At 38.6% G+C, this 21,828-nt stretch overlaps 1 protein-coding gene across 2 annotated transcripts in view; it reads right to left on the reverse strand.

Moving 5' to 3' along the window:
- Positions 1-21,828, reverse strand: part of Scp2 (Sarcoplasmic calcium-binding protein 2) — an 81,973-nt gene that overhangs the window by 46,916 nt on the left and 13,229 nt on the right. For both annotated transcript variants that reach the window (XM_065478774.1, XM_065478773.1), the window contains exon 2: positions 7,920-7,991. In XM_065478774.1, the coding sequence (XP_065334846.1) occupies positions 7,920-7,977 (58 nt within the window). In that variant the 5' untranslated portion in view covers positions 7,978-7,991. The remainder of the gene's footprint in view (positions 1-7,919; positions 7,992-21,828) is intronic.

Below are 21,828 nucleotides of genomic sequence, written 5' to 3' on the forward strand. Positions count from 1 at the left end.
AAAACAACAAATTGCTGTCGATGGATTTTGATGAATTTTTTACGTTAACTATGCACTATATAACCGACCAAGCAGTTGAGATAACTCCGACTTTCCATTTTTTGCTGGTTTTGCGGGCGTTCAAAGGTCAAAATCTGGGAATTTTGAGTTCTTCATAACTTTACTCAGAGTGGTCCTAGAAGAAAAATTTAAAAAAACCGTAAACTCGTCTCAACAAGGCAAACAACTTTTATATTGACCTCAAAGTGGTAGGTTCATAAAAATTAATTCTTGGACTTTAAACTCAAATTGGAAAATTAATTATATTGAAATTTTTTCATAGCCATTTTGTAGTGCATAAAAAATTAAGTTTCAAACCTTAAGAAATGGCGTTTTTCTTCATACTTTTTTAATAAAAAAATGAAAACTTCGAAACCCCTTGTTTTTCAAAATTGGTAAAAAAACGATGATCGACCAAATCTCGACCTCTAATCATCCGATTCTGAAAAACCACATACCGTTAGACTCATCTCGACGTCCCAAAATGTACTAAAGGGGTAAGAGACCAACCAACCCCCAACCCCTTTTAACCCCCTCAATAGCGTAAAATTTAGAATTTTTTCGTCCGTTTCAACTCCTCAGCACGACGTTGACGAGTAATTGTCTTCTTCAAACCAATTCAGTTACTTAGTTCACTCAAAGAAGAGTCAAACGGCACGTATTTTTTGTAAATAGGACCACCACAACCCGAGATTCGGGTGCACAAAGTTTTTTATTAAACAGCCTCGAGGCACTGCAGCAATCTTCTTGCTTCTTTCGTGATGCACTTGAACAGTACACTCACTGTCTTCTACAGATCAATCGGTTTGAATGAGCCCCGAGGCTGCTGAGATAAATCAAAGCGGACCGTGAAATAGGTCGGATAACATGCAGGCGCCGGTTCATTGAAGGAGCCATCAAGCGACAATGGCTGCCGTCTCTTGCCCGCCGACAAAGGGTAAAACGTGCGGTCAGCCTCGTTGACAAATCTCTCGGCCGGCGAGCGGAGATTTGCCGGCCGATATGGTAACTTATCTTTCCGCTACTCGGATTTCTTTGTTCAAAGACGGCTTTTTGCCTCAAGGATGGAGCCGAAAGTTTGCTACTTTCTTGGACGGAAGCCGACATTTCCGCTGAAAGGGAAAGGACGCGATACACATTCATCAAACGCGCGCGCGACACCGGCTTTCGTAGCTACTGCATGCTCCACATCCACACCATGTACAAAAGACGGAAGTTATTTTGAAATTTACGACCCCACAGGCCCTAGCGACTCCAATTTAGGCGATTGGATTTGCGCTACGCCAAATATCTTTCTTGCCTTGACATTTGCCCGAGCAGGAATTCTGCCAGTAAAAATGCTATCAATCCGGCTACGTGATCAATGTTTTTATAGAGGGTATTGGGAAAGTGAATTGAACTAGATGGAAAAGCGTCTCAAAATTGAAGGGAAAGTTAGAATTTAAAAGGGTCGCGAATGAGCTATTTAAGAAGAACGAATGATTCACAAAAATTTAAAAGGTTCCAACTGCTTTTCTTCCTTCGTGGTCATTTAAAATTTAAAGTTGTAAAAACAAAATTAGGAAAAATTCGTTGTTTGAAAATGAAAATTGCTATTTCCTTATACGGTAACAAAAAGAAATTGTAAATAAATTGTGCATAGAGACAAATATCAAAATCGATTTTAGTACGAATTATACATTTTTTTTTGATCATTCAAGCAAACAGAAAATTTTCTATTTACCTCCAGCAAGGTATTTTTTTAGGTTTAGGCATCAATCCATAAATTCCTGCGTGAATGGGTAAAATTGGAATTAATAGTTTTAATTTAACGTTCATATTTTTTTTTTAATTAAAAATCTAAATCACGTTTTGTATTAAAAACAAGTCTTGTCGCCAAGCGAACAGACTGAATCACCTACTTTCTGCTTGATACAATTAAAGCCGTGATTTATTTCCGAGGAGCTAAAGAGTCGCTCTATTTCTTAACTGTCGTCTCTGTTAATCGACATTTTGTAGCGATCTTTGTCTCAGGCGCTTCATCAATCAATGAGTTTGATCCTGTTCGCTCTGTTAATGCTCTGCAGTTGCAAAGCCTAGTTAAATTGGATTTTTATCGAGTTGATTGCTTTTCTATGGACTCTGTACCAACCAGCGAGGAGCACTCTATTTGTTTTCAGCAAACTAGTTCAGCCAGAAAATAGAACCGGAGAACGAATGAAGCACCAAACACACAAAATGAGGCTGAAAAAGTTTTAAACGAGAGATTTGAAATGGTTTTGCTATATTTAAAATTTTGTTAGAGTATACTATTCTGATTTTTTGGTATGCTGTTAGCGTGCTTTAGAGTTGTCCAAATTACAAAGCTTGCCGGAAAATTTAACGCAACTTTCTCGGAACTTGGCGTTCACAAAATATCTCGAGTTCTAATGGTGCTAGAACATTTAACTTTGTACTAAAAAATGTCAATTCTAGAGATCTCTCCAACTCACAACTTTTAAATTTCAACCATATTTTGTTGCAATTTTCAAAAATGGAGTGACCCGAGTGACCTTTTAGTTTATATTTTCATTTTTTAATATCTCAAATATGCCCTAACTGTGTCTAGAAATTTTCACGATGGAGAAACTTTTAATAAAATGCATATCTCATTAAGTTTTGTCCCTACTTTTTTTAAAATATAAAAAATGAAAAAGGTACCGATTCAAAATAAACTCTACAAAATCACGTTTTCACTCCAGCAACGTCCATGCATTTTACCCTTTTTTAATCGATATTAAAACAAAGTCCCTCATTTAAAGCTTAAACTCGCCATCGCGTTTGTTTTGATTGCTTTAACAAAAAGCACTGAGCACGCACATTTCAAATCCAATAAATCCGCGGAACCCGCGTTTCCCCACGCTTCATAAATCCACGGGTGCGGAATCAATAGTCAGAATCACGAAAAGCAAACAAACGTGAGTGCGCATCCGAGGCGTGACGTCGGCCGCAAAAGAGCCGCGTGCGTGCGAATTAGAGGAAGTGTGTGTGTGTGATGTGTATAATTTGTCGGACAGGTGGCCGCGGGCACGTTCCGCTGCTCTCGTGCTTTACAAGGGCCGTCGGTCGTCATTTGGCAGAGTGTGAGAGTGCAGAGCAGAGAACACGGCAGCCGCCGCCGCCACCGCCGAGATAGCATCGCGAGAGAAATGAGCCGCGTGTGTGCATTGCATATGTATAAGGAGGTCGAGATACAATCGCGTGCTAAACTGATTAAGGGGCCCCGAGATTTATCACGCCCGGCTGTGGGTGTGCCCCGGCCGGGGGACCGCGCGCTGCTTATTTTTCATCATTACATTCGCGCAGTGTCCACCCGCGGTGGGTGATGCATTGCCTGGAGCCGCGCGACACGCGAGCCGACAAAGGCACCCACACGCGCGGGGACATTCATTAATTGTCACCGCAATCGGTCTTGCATGGAACCTTGAACAGAGTAAGAGAAAGAGCCTTTGTGCGAGTGAAAAGACGGTTCGTTCTTTTGATTATGAAGGTTGGGAAACGCAATTCGAATGCGAAATCGAGCTTTGAATGAAATTTCTTTATTTTAATTTGATATATTTGACTCCAAGGTGGCCATGGAGATTGATGTGAGGCAGTATTTCCCTGATTCACATTTAAGGGGATGGACATATTTAAGTGTAAATTGACTTTTATGGAAAAGGTGAAAATTAATCTCTCGGAGTCTTGAACAATTCTTCTTTTTATCAGTAAGTCACTTTTGTCGATTAGGACAAACAGAACACAAGGACCTTGAACAGAATTTAAATCGAAATCGGAGTAAAATTCTTAACAACAATATCAAATTTAAAATGTAACAATTAACATTATAAGAGCAAACGAAATGAACAGAACAATCTGGATTAAAATGGAATGATGCAGGGCAACAATTGGAAAATTATTTGAATTGTTGGATGCCATAAACAATTGATCGATAAACAATTTGTTCAACAATTTGCAATAATAAAGAAGGACCTTCCTACAGTAAAAATTCAAATTTTGCCGATTTTTTCCAAAATTTACAGTGCTCGAACATATTTTCTTTGCATATTCCGATTCCTCTCGTCGAGATCTGTCCAACGGTGTATGCCACTTATTGGGGAAACTCTTGGTTTTGAAATTAAATCGGATTTCAAGTAACGAGACAGCCATTACCATTTGAAAAGCACGCTAACTTTCCAGCCAATTTTCTCAAAAAATTACAGTGATTCTTAGGTCAATTTAGGCTTTAACTGAATCCTAAAAGGGTCGAGGCCTTAAAAATAATTCACCAGTAAAATATTTAAACTCCTTTGAATGTGTGGTGCTGAGTGAGAGACATTAATTTTGGCTCTTTCTGCCGCAAAGTTCGTTTATCAAAATGCTCCGTTTCATTGCTGGCGAGATTTGAGTCACGACGAGCCGCAGGAAATAAAGTTACAGATTACCCCAGTGAATATATAGCTCACCCGAATCTAAATTATTTCTCAGGGTAACGTCTCCGTCGACAAATCTTACGATCTTCATCGCGTGCAAGTTGGCCCGGCATCAAACTATTCCGACGAGCAGGTATAACGCATTCATCAGGCTGATTGGGTGCATCGCAAGAAAGGACTCTTTGGGTTTGTTTGAAGGACATGATTTCGCCGCTTATCAAGGAACAGTTTAGAACCCGACTAATGAGATTGCTCGGCTGATTGTGGGCCCGGATGGAACTGCAGCTCCGGCCGCAGAATTATTATTATTATTGCGGGCCGCCGTGCCGAGTTCGAGTGAGGAAATTGTGCCTTCAAAGAGAGCTAGGGCACTCAATTGAAAGTTATTAGGCCAAACGTTATGCCTGGCAAGTTTCAATTTCCATCTGCACGCCGCAGTCTGCGGGTGGGAGTGATATACTTTGCCCCAAAAGAATTTGTCTGAAATCATCTAAAATGGGTGAAAATGATACGACTGAAATTTGTTTTGTATGAAATTGTAATTTAAGATGTAGGGGAAATCAGCGGGGTCCAGATGTGCGATAAAATTGGTTCGCACTGCGCAGATCCAAGATGTCATCTGAATGTGGGAAACAAAAAGCTCTCTTTGGATTGCCGTACGAGTGTCAAGAGTTTTATTTTACGATCCAAAAGACACAATCAGTACAAGTAATGCAAATTATGTCAAAATATTGATGAGAACTTGATTATTTTCGTGCATTTTCACGTGACCGTTTTTTCGCACCATACTCCACCGGACGCCATATCTGCGCGTCGCATGAATCTGGCCCCCGCTGGAGGAATTGATCACGAATTTTAAATTTTTTATGATCTTCCATAGCTTCCATACGCAAATTATATTTTTGAACTCGTCTTGGCTAGCTTATTAAAAAATTAAAAAAAAATCCTCAACTTCCACCCATTGGAACCGTTTATAATCGTCACCGGGGTCCAGATTGCGATCTGTGTTGGTTCCCGCCGGTCAGAAGTCAATATGGCGTCGAAATAATGGTGGCCAATCGGGAGACAGTCCAGCGGCCAATCAGAAGCGTTAAAAAAGAGGCGTGGTGACCTAATAATTAGATTCAAATTTTGGTTTATTACGGATCAGCAGGGCAACTGTGCCCCATACATCCACATCCAGAACTTAACAAAAATATAAAGCATTTTTTTGTATTTGATAACAGAGGGAATAGTAAAATCAGTCTATCATATCAGTATTTGGCAAGAAATGTTTGGCTCAGTTTTTGTTTGAATGCACTTGATTACGTTCCCGCGTATTTTGTTACATTTACATTAGCCTGATGTGCCATCTAGTGGTCGATTCGCCAATTACCGGGCTAATCAGCTGTTAGTAAAGAAACAACAACAAAAATATTCATTATTTTCATGAAAATTTTCCAAGCGGATTTCATTTTACGTTTGAAACTTTCCCGACATTAAAAACCAGATGCCATATCTGACCATCGCGTGAATCCTACTCGTACTAACAAGTCTTAATTTTGAATCAACCATTTTGAACTAATTCTTTTCAGATAAAACAGGCGCTCCCTGCGGCTGGACGGACAGGCAGGCGAAGGCAGACTTCCCGCTGGACCGGTCCGTCGTGCAGGTTGCATGCACCGCTCTGTGAGCTCATTCATGAAATTGAATTCGAGCCAAATGTCATTCTGGCCGTCAGCACGAGCTCGAGAAAGGTTGCAAGAAGCTCTAATTCCTCCAGCGTCGTCGTCGCCGTTCACCGTCTTAAGAGGCTGCCGCTCGACGAGCGAGTAATTGCGCGCCGCTTTGTGACGCGAAAGTCGCTGTTTATACCAAACTACTATTAACTCGCTCTGCGACGAGTAGACTTTTATTTCCGTTTTTGTTGCGCAGCGAACGTTACTCGCCCGACCGAGATTAATTATGAAACAAAGGAGCGGCGGGCATTCTGCAGATGCAGACCCGACAAGCGTGGAATTCGCGGTGATATTGCATTTAAAACGATCTTATTAATTCGTAGCTCTGTATACTCTATCTCATTTGACCCACTTTAGCACGTTTAATTCTCTCCGCTTAGCAATTATGAAACGGCTGTTTGTGCAACGAGACTGCTGTGGGTCAAATGGGAACAAATTTATTATTTATACATACCTTTTATGCTTCGAACAAGAAGCGAAGTGGTTTGCATTTAATTGGTGTCGATGGGCTACTTCGTGTAATGATAATCTTTTCATTTTCCAGCTAATCCTTAAATAAATTGGACTTGTGATTTGAAAATTTAATGAAATTTTTAAATTTCCTTGATTTTTTAACATTTAATGCTCAATTTTTGACAGAAATCGCTTTAAATGTACTAAAAATTTGAAAGTATTTGCGCAGTCAATTTTAAAAAAAAAATGTTATTGTTTATTCTTGGCTAATCAATACGTACTATACATAGAATTGAAACATAAAAATTCTAGAAATGGCAAGAAGTCCTAGCAGTATACCACCAAAATTATCCTGAGCCTAAGAATCGGCTTTAATTTTCGCGGGTTTCAAGTAGCACGCACTGCCCGGCAATTTAGATTCCAAAGCAAGAAAGTTCTCCCACACTAATCCCTACTTAAAAAATCGTTGTAGTGATAATCAACTCTGCAACAACAGTAAATTTGATTTTTTAATGAATTTATAACTAATAATGCTCTTTTTCGGAAGAGTTAAATCAAACACAGGTAAATTAGATTCAGTCAACGCTAGAAATAAAGAATAGTAGTCGAGTAACCATTTTTTAAAACATGAAATAATCAAAAGAGGAACTTGCAACAGTTAAAATTACAATTTTGCTTATTTTCTCTAAATATTTTCTTCGCAGATTTCAAGATCTATCCGACAATCCATCATTATGTTTTGAGAAACTTTTTGTTTTTTAATAAAATAAGGTTTCAAGTAAGACAGTCCTCGCCATTTGAAAAGCATGCTAACTTTGCAGCTAATACTTTTCTAAAAAATAAATTACTGTTGAAACTAGGTCAATTTTAGCTTTAATTGAATCCGCAGGGATTAGTTTATGTCTTGACAGCAAGGAATTTCCGGGGTTTTCCAGTAAGACAGTGAGTGAGTCTTTTGAAATAGACTCCTGACATTTAAAGTTCTCATTCCCTACGAAAGTTCTCGCCAAACTTGTTGGGTCCACGTCCACACCCCATTCTGGTCGCAAAACTAAACAAGTTCCATTCAAGAGAAACAGTATTTTCACTCAAGCTGTTGACTTTGCAGCGCGGGAAGGAGCTGCTTGCTTTGTGATCGTGTGTGCCTAATTCAGGTGCCGGCCAGGCGAAACATGTCCCAAAGGGACACGCCCTCACCGACAAGTCGGCCTCTAATGACTTTTCACTTTGCAAGAAGTGGTGGGTGTTGTTTAACAGCTGGCAAAAGTTGGACACTCACCAAAGAAGACGTTGAACACGTAGAGCAGCTTCTTGCGCCGGAAGTTGGAGATGGACATGGTTTTTTTCAACCCTGCAACAGTAAAGAGACGAATGAGAAGTGCATCTCCGGCGCAATTGCGGCTCAGCGGGCAATTTGTCTGCGCTTGGCAAAGCACATTTGCTCATGCAATCTGTATTTCCATGCACACCCCGTGCGGGGCTATAAGACTGTTTGAGAAGCATAAATCAGTCCGATCGGGGGCAATTCTGCAGCCATATTTCGCCGAGAATTGCCGCTGCCGCTCGGCTGGATAAATACGCGGTATAAATCAGCGCGAACAAGCACTCCCGCACACACGCGGATGCTGAGGAGATGTTTCGCCTTTCATTATATTTGCTTTTATCGCGGCGACAAATATTATTTCCAGGCAGGCAGCCATGCAGCCGCGGGCTGCTGGCGCGTCGTCAACGTAATTAATTCTGTTATGCAGGGAGATGAGTTATACAAGGTGCTAATAACAATTTTCGTCTGCTGTGGGGTGCGTCAGTTTATTCCCACGTGAAAATATGACCCAAGGGGATTGAAGCGAAAGTTACAATCCTGAGTAAAACAAGGAAAAGGTAGATTTAATAAACTGCAGGATGAATAAATTGGAATGTTTTTGGTCCGGGTAAAAATACTAAATTGGGACAAATTTCTAGAAATGATACAGTGCACGGCACAAATTAAAAGCCATTTTTCTCTTTCCTAGTATTTTAGCCTCACGCATATCTGCATTAGTTCTAAACGAGGTTTCCAGCTCTAAAGTTATTGATTTTTTGTGGAAATCCAACCATTTATCATCTAGGATTGGAAATTTTAGATAGTATTCGACAAAAAAGACACCAATTTTATTTATATAGTTTTGGCTCGCTGAAAATATCCATACTTTCAGGGATTTTGCAGATCCTTTTGCTTCTAAAAAAGTGCTTTACGATTAAGATTGTTTCATAAGTGATTTTCAACATTTTTTGACGAAAATGAAATACAAATTGGAATTTTCCTAGATCCCAAAAGCTTCAGAAGTCAGCAACTGACTCTATTTCTCAAAAATAGATTTAAAACACATTTCCTTTTTAATATTGTCTTTGTAGCACAGAATTAACTGGCCAAATTGAGCTAAACCATTTGGTTCTGAGAAGAAAACCAACAAAATTGAGTGTTGACTTGAATGAAGACGAAAATTATTTATTTAAATAATTCAAAGAAAACTAGAAACTGTTAGAATAGTTAAATCAAATGTTAAATATGTAATATTTCTTTTCTATGTAGGTTTCACCGGTACCCCGACTGTCTTCAATCCTCAACCCTGGTTTTATTTTTTATTTTGTGAACCGCGTTTTTTAAACATAGTCAAAAGTGATATTTAATTTACCATGATAAAGTTCAGGCAGTTTACCATTGTGATTTTTATTTTATATTATGCTGCTGATGAGGCTGTATTGTTGTAAATGGAAGTAAACAGTTCTCCATCAAAAACACCCAATTTAAAATGTTAAATTTTGTGAACTAATTAAAAACAAACAGCCACGTATATAGTAACAATACATCAAACAAACGATTGGACGCTTTTTATTTACATCGCTGGTTTATAATTCAAATTCAGCAAAAACACTAAATCAGTCAGTCAGCCACAAACAATGTTTGTTTCACGTGCAATCAAACCGAAATTGCCACAATTCCGTTGTAGCCTCGAATGTAATTTAACGGTCTGGGATGCTGAGTGCTCGATTGGCGCGCGTGCAATCAGCTGTGCAGTGGGCGAGTAAGCCGTCCGATAAATTAATCATGACTCATGTTAATTAATGGATCGGCCAGCTTTCAGGCGAATAATAATTGTTTCTGTGCTTGTCGTCCGGAATATTTCACCCTTTACTTTAATTGTCGCTGCGCTGGCTGCCCGCCGCGGGAGGGGGCTTTTCCTGTCCACTGATTCGGATCTGTTTCGTGACTGTGACAGGCAGCCGGCGCACACGACAATTTTTATGCAGCCCAGCGATTAACATCAACTTCGGATGTCATGCCACGTATAGTGTGCGTGACGTTCGCATCTCATGTGTAATTCTCGAGGCCCAACTGGTGATAATATGATTGATTTGAACATAAAAAGTGTAAGTTATCCATCATGGCGTAAAAAAGCAGGCGAAAACTAAATCGGTTGGCTATATTGGAAAACGGTTCAATCTCATTCCAAATGTGCCACTCTGTTGAAAGTTTTTTGAAGGGGAACGTTTTAGACGGGAAGATCATTTAAAATGTGTGGAGCATGTCTAGTGGAAATAAAAATCCGTAGGAAACGTTTCTTCCAGAAGAATGAAATAAATGGAGGTCAAAATTAATTAGACAGATCGTTCAAGCGTCTTAAATTGCTCATCAGAGCCAACGTGACTGTGGCTTTTTATAATTTGAATCTTTTTCTGAATAATTATTGCTATCCAACGCTGCATGCCGTTTTTTTCAGGGAATCTCTTGGTGATAAAAAGTAAAAGAGATAGTAGGATGAACCATTAATTGAAAAATACGAAAACTTTAACGCCATTTTTTTTTTTCAAAATTTACAGAACTTATTGACCATTTGTGTGACCCCTTAGTGTTCGAAGCCGCCAGCAGATGGCACCACCGTATATTTTCGTAATAAATTTCATTTTAAGGCACTTCCGCTGCGATTTCAGACTCAATCCTGCCACTGTGCATTCTTCACTTAATATGCTTTCTTTTGACATGCTGAAAACCAAAATCAGCTCAGCCATTCGCCGTAGAATCGTCGGAAAAGATTCTTTATTTCAAAAAATTGTTTTTCATGATTCTACGGCGATTGGCTGAGCTGATTTTGCTTTTCAGCACGTCAAAAGAAAGCATATTAAGTGAAGAACCCACAGAGGTAGGACTGAGTCTGAAATCGCAGCGGAAGTGCCTTAAAACTAAAGTTATTACCAAAGTATACGGTGGCGCCATCGGTTGGGGCTTCAAATACTAAGGGTTTATACAACTGATGAATTGCCTATAGTTTAACTTACGCTTAGAATCCTTAAGATTTAGTTTAAGAAATTGCAACAGAGATTATTTTGTGATTTTCTTCAGAATATTTTCAAAAAAAATTTTTTTATTCTTAATGGCATCCTGAATTGAAGGTGGCGATTGATGTCATTTTGTGGATTGAAAATTACATTAAATTAATAATTTGGTTTTCCGAAATGTAAGCCAAACAATATTTGATGATTAAAAACGACCTCCATCGTTCAATTCTGGCGACCCTTTAAAACTGTGATGCTTTTTTCTATTTTCAAGTTTTTAACTGTCTGGCATCAATTGTGCAAACTTCAGTGAGGTGTGACTCTCGAAATTGGACCTTGTGCAAAGCCAATTACGGATCGTGTTTGCTTTCTATTCATCAGCGTCAGCGGCTCTAATTTTATTATTCTTTTTTCCACACCCGAGCCGAGTGTCACCGCGCGCGCACTATGTTTGCACAGTGCGCAAATTAACTTTCCGAGAGGCGTATGCACAGACGAACAAACAAACAAACAAACAGTAAAACGGGTTGCTTATCTCGATTATGCATCGGTTTCCAGGTGGGACTTAATTAAACGAGTCGCCGGCACGAAATGTATAAGTGTGTCTGTGCGTATATGGAGCCCACACTCGCCTATTTCGCGCGCAGCGAGAGAGAGAAAGAAAAAGCGAGCAACAATTGTTATCACGTCGGCGTCTGCCGTGTCTTATCGCGCGCGGCAATGGCTGGCTTTTTGGGCTTTTTGCCGGCGCCGGCAGCTCACCAGAATGCAGATAAGTCGGCTCCGAATGTGGTGCACAAGCGCGTTTTCATGACCCGCACAAATTGAAAAGGATTTGATGCACCTCTGAAAGAGCCGCAGATTTGTTCTTTTTCGCTGCGCAATATCGCACGACGCGCTCTGCATATTGAAATCGCGGAAATTGCTAAACTTGTTCGCCCCAAGGGAGCTCCACGAACAAGAAGAAGAGCGCAAAGAAAAACTTCACTGAGAATTTGATTATGAAATATGAATATTCGGATGTCTTGAGAGCCAATTTTTATTAATGTAAAAACTTTTATAGATGTGAGTGAATATGAGCTGAAATTTAATACATGGTCCAGATTTTAATATCGATTGAAACACGCCTATACCATGTTTACTTGCCACTCGGTTTACAAATCACAACGAAAAAGTATTGCGTGTATCAAAATTTTATCTTTTTTTACTAAAGGGTCATGAGGAAATGTCAAGATAATTCAAACGACAAGCATTGTTTACGTTTAAATTCGTTAGAGATCGAGATTTGGTGGTGACTTTTATTGCAAAAGTCGAAATTTCGAGTTTATGAGTTTCAAAGTGGAAATTCTCGATAGCAAAAGCAAATATTAGAAAAATCACGCGTGCCTGTTACACTTCTTAAAAGTGTTTCTTTAGATTTAAAATTATCAACTTAATTCTAAAGTATCAAAACTAGAAAACGATCCATAACCTTTGACCTTGACCGATGCCAAAAATATGATAAATTTGGAGTTCATTCGATATTTCTTGAGAGGAGAAATCAAATGTAAACCACAAGGAGTTGAGACATATTGCATTTTTTCCCAGAAATGAAACTTTTTACATGTATATTTTGTTAATTTTTCTTGAAACGTGTCCACAACAATTGTTCTTCCTTTTTTAACCGTCTAAGAATTTCATTTCATTTCAATTCAATCCTGTAGAGAATTTGGAGCTAAAACTGAGAGGATTATAAAAATATAGAGGATTCTCCCTGGATTTCCCCAGGCCCGATTGAATCAAAACAAACTCATGTTCCACATCAGCACAATAAAAACAAAAAACACGCCCAACAACAATATTTGCACTGCCTCTCTTTCAATATAGGGGAAGTAAATTTTTTTACCCAATTTCATTGAGACTCATGGGATGGTTATGTTTTGAAAAATATTTCGGATGCAGAAGCAACGTTGCCCCAAGCCTTCCCAGACACAGCTGATTGTGAGGAAAAATACAAGCGCAAAAAAGAGATTAAAAATGACTGCCTGCTTTTAATTAGAATTTGAGCAACAGTTTGACGCAATAAATTATTTTCAAACAGTTTCCACCTTGTTTACGACTGGCAATTATTACGGCCAAGATGAATTCAATTAGCCGGAAAAAGTTGATTAGACGCGGCGGCGGCGGCTTGGCCCAAAGTGTAATGGAGTGGAAAATGGTTCGGCCGTTATTGGCGTATATAAAGTGGCCGGCCGTAAAATCTCTAAACTCATTACGGCTTTAATGCAGAGACGAGAGGCGTGCTGGCTGCATCAGGTCTCTAGTTGGTCACGCGATTATTTGCCAACTTGACAGCTTTCTTATATACGCCTCCGTCTAATAAAAAGACCCGTAAAAACAGGTCAAAGTACCCGAATATTGCACGCTGTTCAAACTGAACGGGAAATACACCTGACAAAAAGAGCAAAACGCCAGATTAAAAAGCGTTTTTGTTCCTGTAGTTAAGTTTTTTGTAGCCAATCAACAAGGAAAATGCTTTTTTAACAACTTTTTTTATTTGCTCTAAAATTCGTAATATTGTGTCGATGTGTGGACTAGATTTTTTTCTTGGGGATGGATATCCTCGATTCAAGCACTCGTTTTGGTTGGACTTGTTTAATTTCCAAAAAGGCTTATAAACCGCATTTAATGTCGTTAAACATAAATTGTATACCAAAGTGTTTAGCACGCAAAATAGTTGCCGCTAAACTTTTGGGAATTTCCAGCAGAGGCCAGATTCGTGCGACGCGCAGATATGGCGTCCGGTGGAGTATGGCGCGAAAAAACGGTCACGTAAAAATGCGTGAAATGAACCAAGTTTTCGTCAATATTGTGACGTATAATTTACATTACTTGTACCAATTGTGTTTTTTGGATCGTAAAAACAAACTCTTGACACTTGTACGGCAAGCCAAAGAGAGCTTTTTGTTTCCCACATTCGTACGCCATCTTTGATCTGCGCAGTGGGAACCAATTTTATCACACATCTGGCCCCCCGCTGAACTTAACATGCCATAATAAATTGTAAGTTGAATTTATGTGGGAAAACTCTAGGATTCATTCGTAACATAAAAAATATGGTCATCTTTGTATTGACTACAAGGCAGCCTTTTTTCAATGAAATTATAAAGCCGAATAAATTATTTCCACGTAACAGGGCTGCAGTTTATAGCCGGAAATAGAAGGCAAAATAAAGACGACCCTGAGTAGTTTTTTAGTATCTAGTAAATTATAACTAGTAACAATGAATATTTTTCGTTATTATAGAATATTTATGATAATGATTTCCAACTGTGAACTTTAGGATCGCACTCTAGTCATGCTAGCAATAATTATTACTGACGGGAATTATTAACGTGCAGGGTTATAAAATGAATGAATTGGAGTTACTTTTTAATGAGGTTCCGAAAAAAATTTTAGGACTAATTATCTCGCGAGAGTAGCTTGAATTTATATTTCAGGACAAAGGTGACGCTAATCACATTTGCATAATAATGAATTATTCCTCGTTGCGGCGGCGGCGGCGGCCTATTCACTCAAGGAAATTCAGCCTCGTGCGCTTTTAAAGGAGAGTAAAGTAAAGCGCGGGCGAAATGTGTGCATGAGTAACGGTGGCGAAATTCTCGCGCTAGTCGTCGGTAATTGCCGGCGGCTGCAAATTGCAATTAAAAGTAAGCGGCCGGGCGGCTGGCTGGCTGGCTGGCTGCACACTGCACATTCAATAATTTAAAACTAATTAGGCCGCCAGTAATTCTCATTTGCAAACGAATTGCCTGCTCCGAAGCAAGACGCAAAACATGCAAATTGAGCCGATCTTGAGCGTACACGCTAGTTGCGACCGAGAAAATAATTGAGCCAATTAAATGCGGCTGAAGGGAATTGGCCAGATGCTTCGTGGGCGGACAATCAAACCGCCGCTGCCACCGCCGCGGCTCATTTTTTATTCATACTTTATAGCCTGCTCATGTTAAATTCATCCGCAGCAAAATTGGAAATCAATGAGGAATTCTCTGCTTGTTGGGTTTGCTCGTCGGCCGCGTCCCAGAACACAGCACACAGCCAACAGGCCGCAAGCAAACCAGAGTACGTGGAATCCATTAAGCGATTGCTGCTAATTTTGTCGTCGAATGAACAATAATTGATCTCTGGAAGTAATGGCGAAAGCGTGTTTAATTTCAATTAATTGACCTGTCCAGGCTCTAAAAAATGTTCACGTGACAGGTCTAAAAACCTCTGATATAATTGCTGTTTTTCGTCCTGTACAAATATTTAAGGATTAAAATATAATGTGCAATAGTAAATTAAGATAGTTGACTTTTTTGTATATTTACAATTGGCCGTTAAATGAATGTAAATTGAAATCATTCCTTTTAGCTGTTGGAGCTTCATTTTAATAGAAGTAAAAACAGATTAAATAGGGGAAGTTCAATTCTGAAACGATTCAAATAACAAAATGTTTTGAACGTTTTAAAAAGGATTTACAATATGAGCAATAATTGAAATGTTCTAGCATTGTTAGCTCAAGCAATCTGAGTTTTGAAATTATTTTTTAACAATTAGACTCACCAAAGAGAAAAATCTAAAGAGAACCTCAAGCTACGTAACAATTCCGATTTTGCCAGTGTAACATAAACTAACTGACCATTTTTCGCAGCAGATTTTGAATTAACTTGACGAGACCTATCGAACAATTAATGTTTTTGTGACTGTTGAACACTTGATTAATTAAAAAAAAAATATTTCAAGGAGGAAGACGGTACACAACAATTGAAAACCACTCAAATTTAGTTGCCAATTGGTTGGAAAAATTTACAGTTTTTGGATGTGCTGTAAGAAATAGTTTGTTTTGAAGACCATCAATTTTTAAGTAAGTTTCGCAACGGTAGAAAAAAAAACAAATCCAAAATATGTACTGCAAAATCCCGGGAAATCCACGTTTTCATTGCTCAGAATGATCCTTATAAGATTTCATTTGAAGCCAAAATAGAGCTGGGTATTCCAAAGCCAAGAAACGGGTGTTCGGCGGTGGGAAAACTGTCACCGCCGCCCGCAACATCTACGTGTGGTTGCCCCGCGCGTTGGCAGAATTTTGTGGGTCGAGACGGAAATATATCTGGTCCCTTTGGTGGTGGACAGCGAGCTATGAACTTTTTAAATGCTGGGAATAAATTAAAACAGACTTCATCCTCGTTGTTCTATTGAATTCGTCGTTTTAATTCTCCCAATATGAACACAACGTCGAGTGGTCGCCTCTATTTTTAAAGTTAGCACGCTTTTCAAATTCCAAATGGTGAGGGCTGTCTCCCTACTTGAAATCTTATTTCATTTCACAAAAATGTTTCAATCACCGCATTTGATAGATTTTAAAGAGAAAATTCGGAATTTTCCGAATTTTCCGAAAAAAGGCAAACGCTGTCAATTTTGGGAGAAAATTGGCAGAATTTTTATGGTCCAATTTCATTATTGCACATTAACAATTTGATACACCCCTTACTGTAGACAACAATTTAAATAGTCGCTCAACTTAAAAAAATGATTCTTTTGGCAGAAAACTATAGGTTTGTTTTGCTACGTGGGTATTTAAAGTGGAATGATACTGGGCAACAATTGAAAATTATTTAAATTGTCGGATGCCTTAAACAATTGACCGATAAACAATTTGTTCAACAATTTGCAATAATAAAAAAAGACGTTCGTTCAATAAAAATTCAAATTTTGCCAATTTTCTCCTTAATTTACAGTGCTCGAACATATTTTCTTGGCATATTCTGATTCCTCTCGTCGAGATCTGTTCAACGGTGTATGCCACTTATTGGGGAAACTCTTGGTTTTCAAATTAAATCGGATTTCAAGTAAGGAGACAGCCATTACCATTTGAAAAGCACAGTAACTTTCCAGCCAATTTTCTCAAAAAATTACAGCGCTCCTTAGGTCAACTTAGGCTTTAACTGAATCCTAAGGGATGAGTTTATGCATTGGCAACAAGCATTTTCCAGGCTTTTCCAGTATCATTCCTCTTTAAATTTTAATCCTATCCCTTTTGTTAGTACGAGTGAAAATGTCACTAAAACTCTGACAATGGGATGCAGATGCTATTCATATTATGGTAAAAGTATTACAATTTAAAACAATTCTTTCCTTCCAGGGCAATAAAGTGAGCAGAAAACAAGGTTTTCATGTCCGACCGCAGCAAGCAAGGAGTAGAAATATAAAAAAATAAACATATATAAGCGGGCTTAACATAAATTCAATTAAGCAGCCCACTGCGTAGAGCGACACGCACCGCAGTTTTAAGCCGTATGTAAAAACGAGAGAGAATACAAAACAAGCCAGAGGCCGAATTCCTTATGCAAACTTGCCTCTTCTGTTATCTTTTTTAATTCCCTTCGCAAACACTTTATTCGACATTGGCTGCGCAAATTAATGAAGATCCAACACGCCGTTTCGGCCCCATTATTTTTGCCATCAGCGCGCACGAACGCGATAAATCCAGAGGAGCGAAAGGCGTGGCGGATGAGCGGAAATAAATTCGCTCATTTCGCTGATAATTTGACATCGAACATAACGATCGCGGGTGCAGCAGCAGCAGCAGCAGCAGCCAGCCAGCCGCGGCGTGTGCCAACAGATGCACCATCAATTACTCGTGCGGCCTGCTGCACCAAGTGACACGCCGCAATCGTGCCATTCCGTCCGTCCGTCGCGGCCGCAGCAGCACACATTGTGCCCCGCTAACAATGCATATAATAATACATATGTATATGTACTATACACACAACAATCGGCCGCATACATTTTAACTGCGATTCCAGATCCAGACATCTCTGGCAATGATGATTTCAATTCAACGAATTTCAATTGAAAATTGTACAATTTGATAAAATCTTAAATTTCCAAGTTAGACGTTTCCTTTGAATTGGTTACTCTCTATTATGATAGAATGGAGCCTTAGATATATTTATTAATTAATACAAAATAAAACATCAAATTATCTCATTTAATATTTTGTAAAAAATTTTAAACTAATTAATGTCAAGTAAAATATATTGACCTTTCATAGCAAAAACTTAAATAATTAATAAATAAAAAACAAATAACTTGAAAATTGCTTTAAAAAATATTTAATAAAACAATTTTTAATTAAACTAAAATAAGTTCATTTTAAATTCAAGTTAAACCATTAGTAAAATTAATATTCGCAATTTTTCTTTGCTCAAATTGACATAATTTCTATTGCCATTTTTACTGTTTAAATGGTTTTTCTGGACCGCACTAATGCTTTTACGTGGTAAAAGTTTAAAATTTTGCGAAGTTTAAGCATCAAGGTTAGGGTTTAAAGTACTATTAAATTTCAATGAATGGAAAGAACCAAGACTGAGCCTGGCGCACTTTTAAAAAAATCTAAAATCACTTTCAAGTCATTTTAAACGTGTGTGAAATTTTCATAAGTGCAAAACTTGATCAGATTTCTATCCTTTCCGAGAAATTTGACTAGAAATCTGGAAAATGATTTATATTTAAACGCCAAATCTCGGGATCTGACTGTAAAAATATGAACTGTGTATCAATTGGCTTGTCTCGACCTCTCCTGGTGAACTGGAGAGGAATGCTCAAATTACTGATTTTGTTTTCATAAAATAAATGCTTAAAACAAACAGAATTGCATAGAATCCTAATGAAACTAAAAATTTGTTAGCTCTCCGCTCCTACTCTGACTTGTGAAAATAAATTTAGACAAAGTAAGTCAGATGAGTTGACTGCCTCCCTTTAAAAGTAGAGCTTTACAGACCAACAATAAAAAAACATTAAGCATTGTGTAGCCTATAGCAAGTGGTTCATTAAGACTATTCTTCGTGGAATTTAGCAACAGTTTATCTGCTTCAATGCACAATAATGAAATCAGGACCAAGTGACTGTTTAAGTCCAGATTTTGTAAATTTTTTTAAAGAGGAATGATACTGCAAAAGCCTGGAAAATGCTTTTTGCGAATGCATAAACTCGTCCCTTAGGATTCAGTTAAAGTCAAAATTGACCTAAGAAGCACTCTAATGTTTTGAGAAAAATGGCTGGAAAGTTAGCGTGCTTTTCAAATGGTAATAGTTACTTGAAATCCGATTTAATTGAAAAACCAAGAGTTTCCCCAATAAGTGGCATACACCGTTGGACAGATCTCGGCGAGAGGAATCGGAATATGCCAAGAAAATATGTTCAAGCACTGTAAATTTTGGAAAAAATTGGCAAAATTTGAATTTTTGCTGTAAGAAAGGCCGTTTTTTATTATTGCAAATTGTTGAACCAATTGTTTATCGGTCAATTGTTTAAGGCATGCAACAATTCGAATAATTTTCAATTGTTACCCAGTATCATTCCACTTTAAGAATCAAACTGTTTGTCAATGGTTTTTTGCTTGATTTCGATTCCTCTCGTTGCGATCTATCCAAACGGTTTGCGAATCGTGAGATAAATTTCCCTCTTCGTGAAATAAATCCTGATTTTCAATGGGAAGACAGTGCTACCAATTGATTCGCATGCAAACTTTGCAACTGGTTTTCTCACAAATTTTAACGGCAGCTTGGGAAAAATTTAGCTCATCTTTCTTTATTTTTAGAGAGTATTTCGTGCATAGATATAACGGATTTTGCTCAATTTTTCTGTAGACCGTGCGATGGTTTTCATGTAGCAAACTATTTTTTAAGTTTCGTCCGCAACTGTGCAATATTGAATAAATTCAAGCTTAGTTTCAAATAAGTGGAATCTCATCCTAAGCACAGCAGGTGATAATAAATGACTTTCAGCTGTGCAACTAGTTAGAAAAGCCCATAAAACACGCAGCCTTTTTACGCGAGTCACAGTTACAAATAGCATACACCACAATTCAGGCGTTTTTGGACAGCAAAACACAAAAGCTGCGCGTGAATGAAAAGCACATAGACACGCAATAACCTGGCGTAAAAGCGGCTCTAATGATCACTTTCTGGCCCGGATAATGCAGCAGGAGACACCCCCTGCCCTGGAGGGCGGCGTGTGCTTTTTCTCCGACGCACTGCTGCCACACAACAGCCTATGCGTACATATATGTATATTTTTATGAGGCACGCACTCACTCTCATTATCATAAATCTCAATTAGTGGTGGTTGCAGCACTGGGTCGACGCGCTTTTCGTTCGTTCGTCGTCGGAGAATCGTAACGATTTTCCACACGCCAGTTGGAATGACGAGCCGCCGCAGCCGCCGGGCTCGAGGACGCGAACGCCTCGCACTTTTGCCTCGGAACCAAGGAGGAAGGAGAGAGAGAGAGAAAAGACGTGTACGTGCGCTTAATTAAATGGACGTGTAAACAGCCTCTCACGCTGCTGAGCTAAATATGAAATAAATGGGACTTGGCACACTCACGCGCGGCTCACTACACTTCGCGGGCAAATCGGTTAAGGGGAAAGCTGCGTTTGATCCGAAAATGTTTCAGAATTATAAGAAGAGCTGAATTTCAGAATTCATCTTAACTTTTTACAATTAATGCAAATCTATCAGTATTTATTTGATTTCATTCTTGGCAAGGGTCTTTAGAATTTTTGACCAATGCTGAACCCTAAAATAATAGGCCAAAATACCAAAATTGCTTGCTTTACAGGGGCTAAAAGGAGAAAATAAGAATTAAACTAGTAAAAACTCTAATGCTACCCCATTTTGATTATGGTGATATCGTGTTCTGTAACCTTAGCGCGGAGCAACTGAATAAGCTGCAAGTTTTACAGAACAACCTCATGAGGTATATATTTGACGTCAAACGCGCGCAAAACTTGTCATCTTTGTATAAAAAGTGTCGTATCTTAAAGATTACAGACAGACGTCAATTGCATGTATTAACACAAACACATAAGATTTTGTACAATAATTGCCCTGAATATTTAAAATGTTATGTTACCCCCATGCGCGATGTTGACTTGATAGGCAGGTCCAGAGCTCATCGATTGAGGCTTCTGGCTCCGCGTGTAAATGTTACTGTGCCTGAACAGTGCTTCCAAGTGCAGTGCTATCGTCATTGGAATAGTCTTTCACCAAATTTGTGTATGAACGAGAATTCAAGTGCATTTAAGAAGAAAATTGAAGAAGCAATATTCTCAAGCTACCATTAATTATTACTTCCTTCCAAATGTTGATCCTACATAATTGTATCATTACTTTATGGATGTGTGCTGATTTGGGGCAGAGTTGCCCTGTCAGCCCATAATAAACTTAAATTTTGAAACTAAAAGGATTTTTTTTTTTCAAATCTAGTTTTTCAAACGGTTGTAACTTGATAAATTGAAGTTAATGGTGAGGAAAATTTTGTTTATGAATCGCCAAACAATTCAATATTGATCATTGACGAACCATGAGGTCAAAATTCAAGGTCATTAAACGTGATTATTAAGTTCAAGAAATTCACCACATATCAAAGGACAAATTTTTTACATGCCAAAATACGCCCCATTTAAAGACCGTCTTTGACGAAGTTTCTGAGCACACCAATCGATTCTTGAGGGTCCAATTAGGCAAAGTGGATATTTTTTCCAACCTATTTGCGAAGCACAAATTTAATATAACTTTTTTTACCGCCAAAACAATATGAGCCTATCTGCTAGAAGTGCGTATGCGTCAGAGCTTGCTGGATCTGACAAAGAAATCATTCGTACAGGCGGTCTAACCAGCTCTGACGCATGCGCACTGCTCGCTTTTATATCGTTTTGGCGGGAAAAAAGTTCTATTTTGTGCTACGCACGTCGCGCTGGACTTTTTGGTCTGAAAAAATATCCAATTTGCCTAATTGGACCCTCAAGAATCGATTGGTGTGCTCAGAAACTTCGTCAACAACGGTCTTT

The sequence above is a fragment of the Cloeon dipterum genome, chromosome 2 (genome assembly GCF_949628265.1).
Source record: "Cloeon dipterum chromosome 2, ieCloDipt1.1, whole genome shotgun sequence".
In the NCBI taxonomy this organism is placed as follows: Eukaryota; Metazoa; Arthropoda; class Insecta; order Ephemeroptera; family Baetidae; genus Cloeon; species Cloeon dipterum.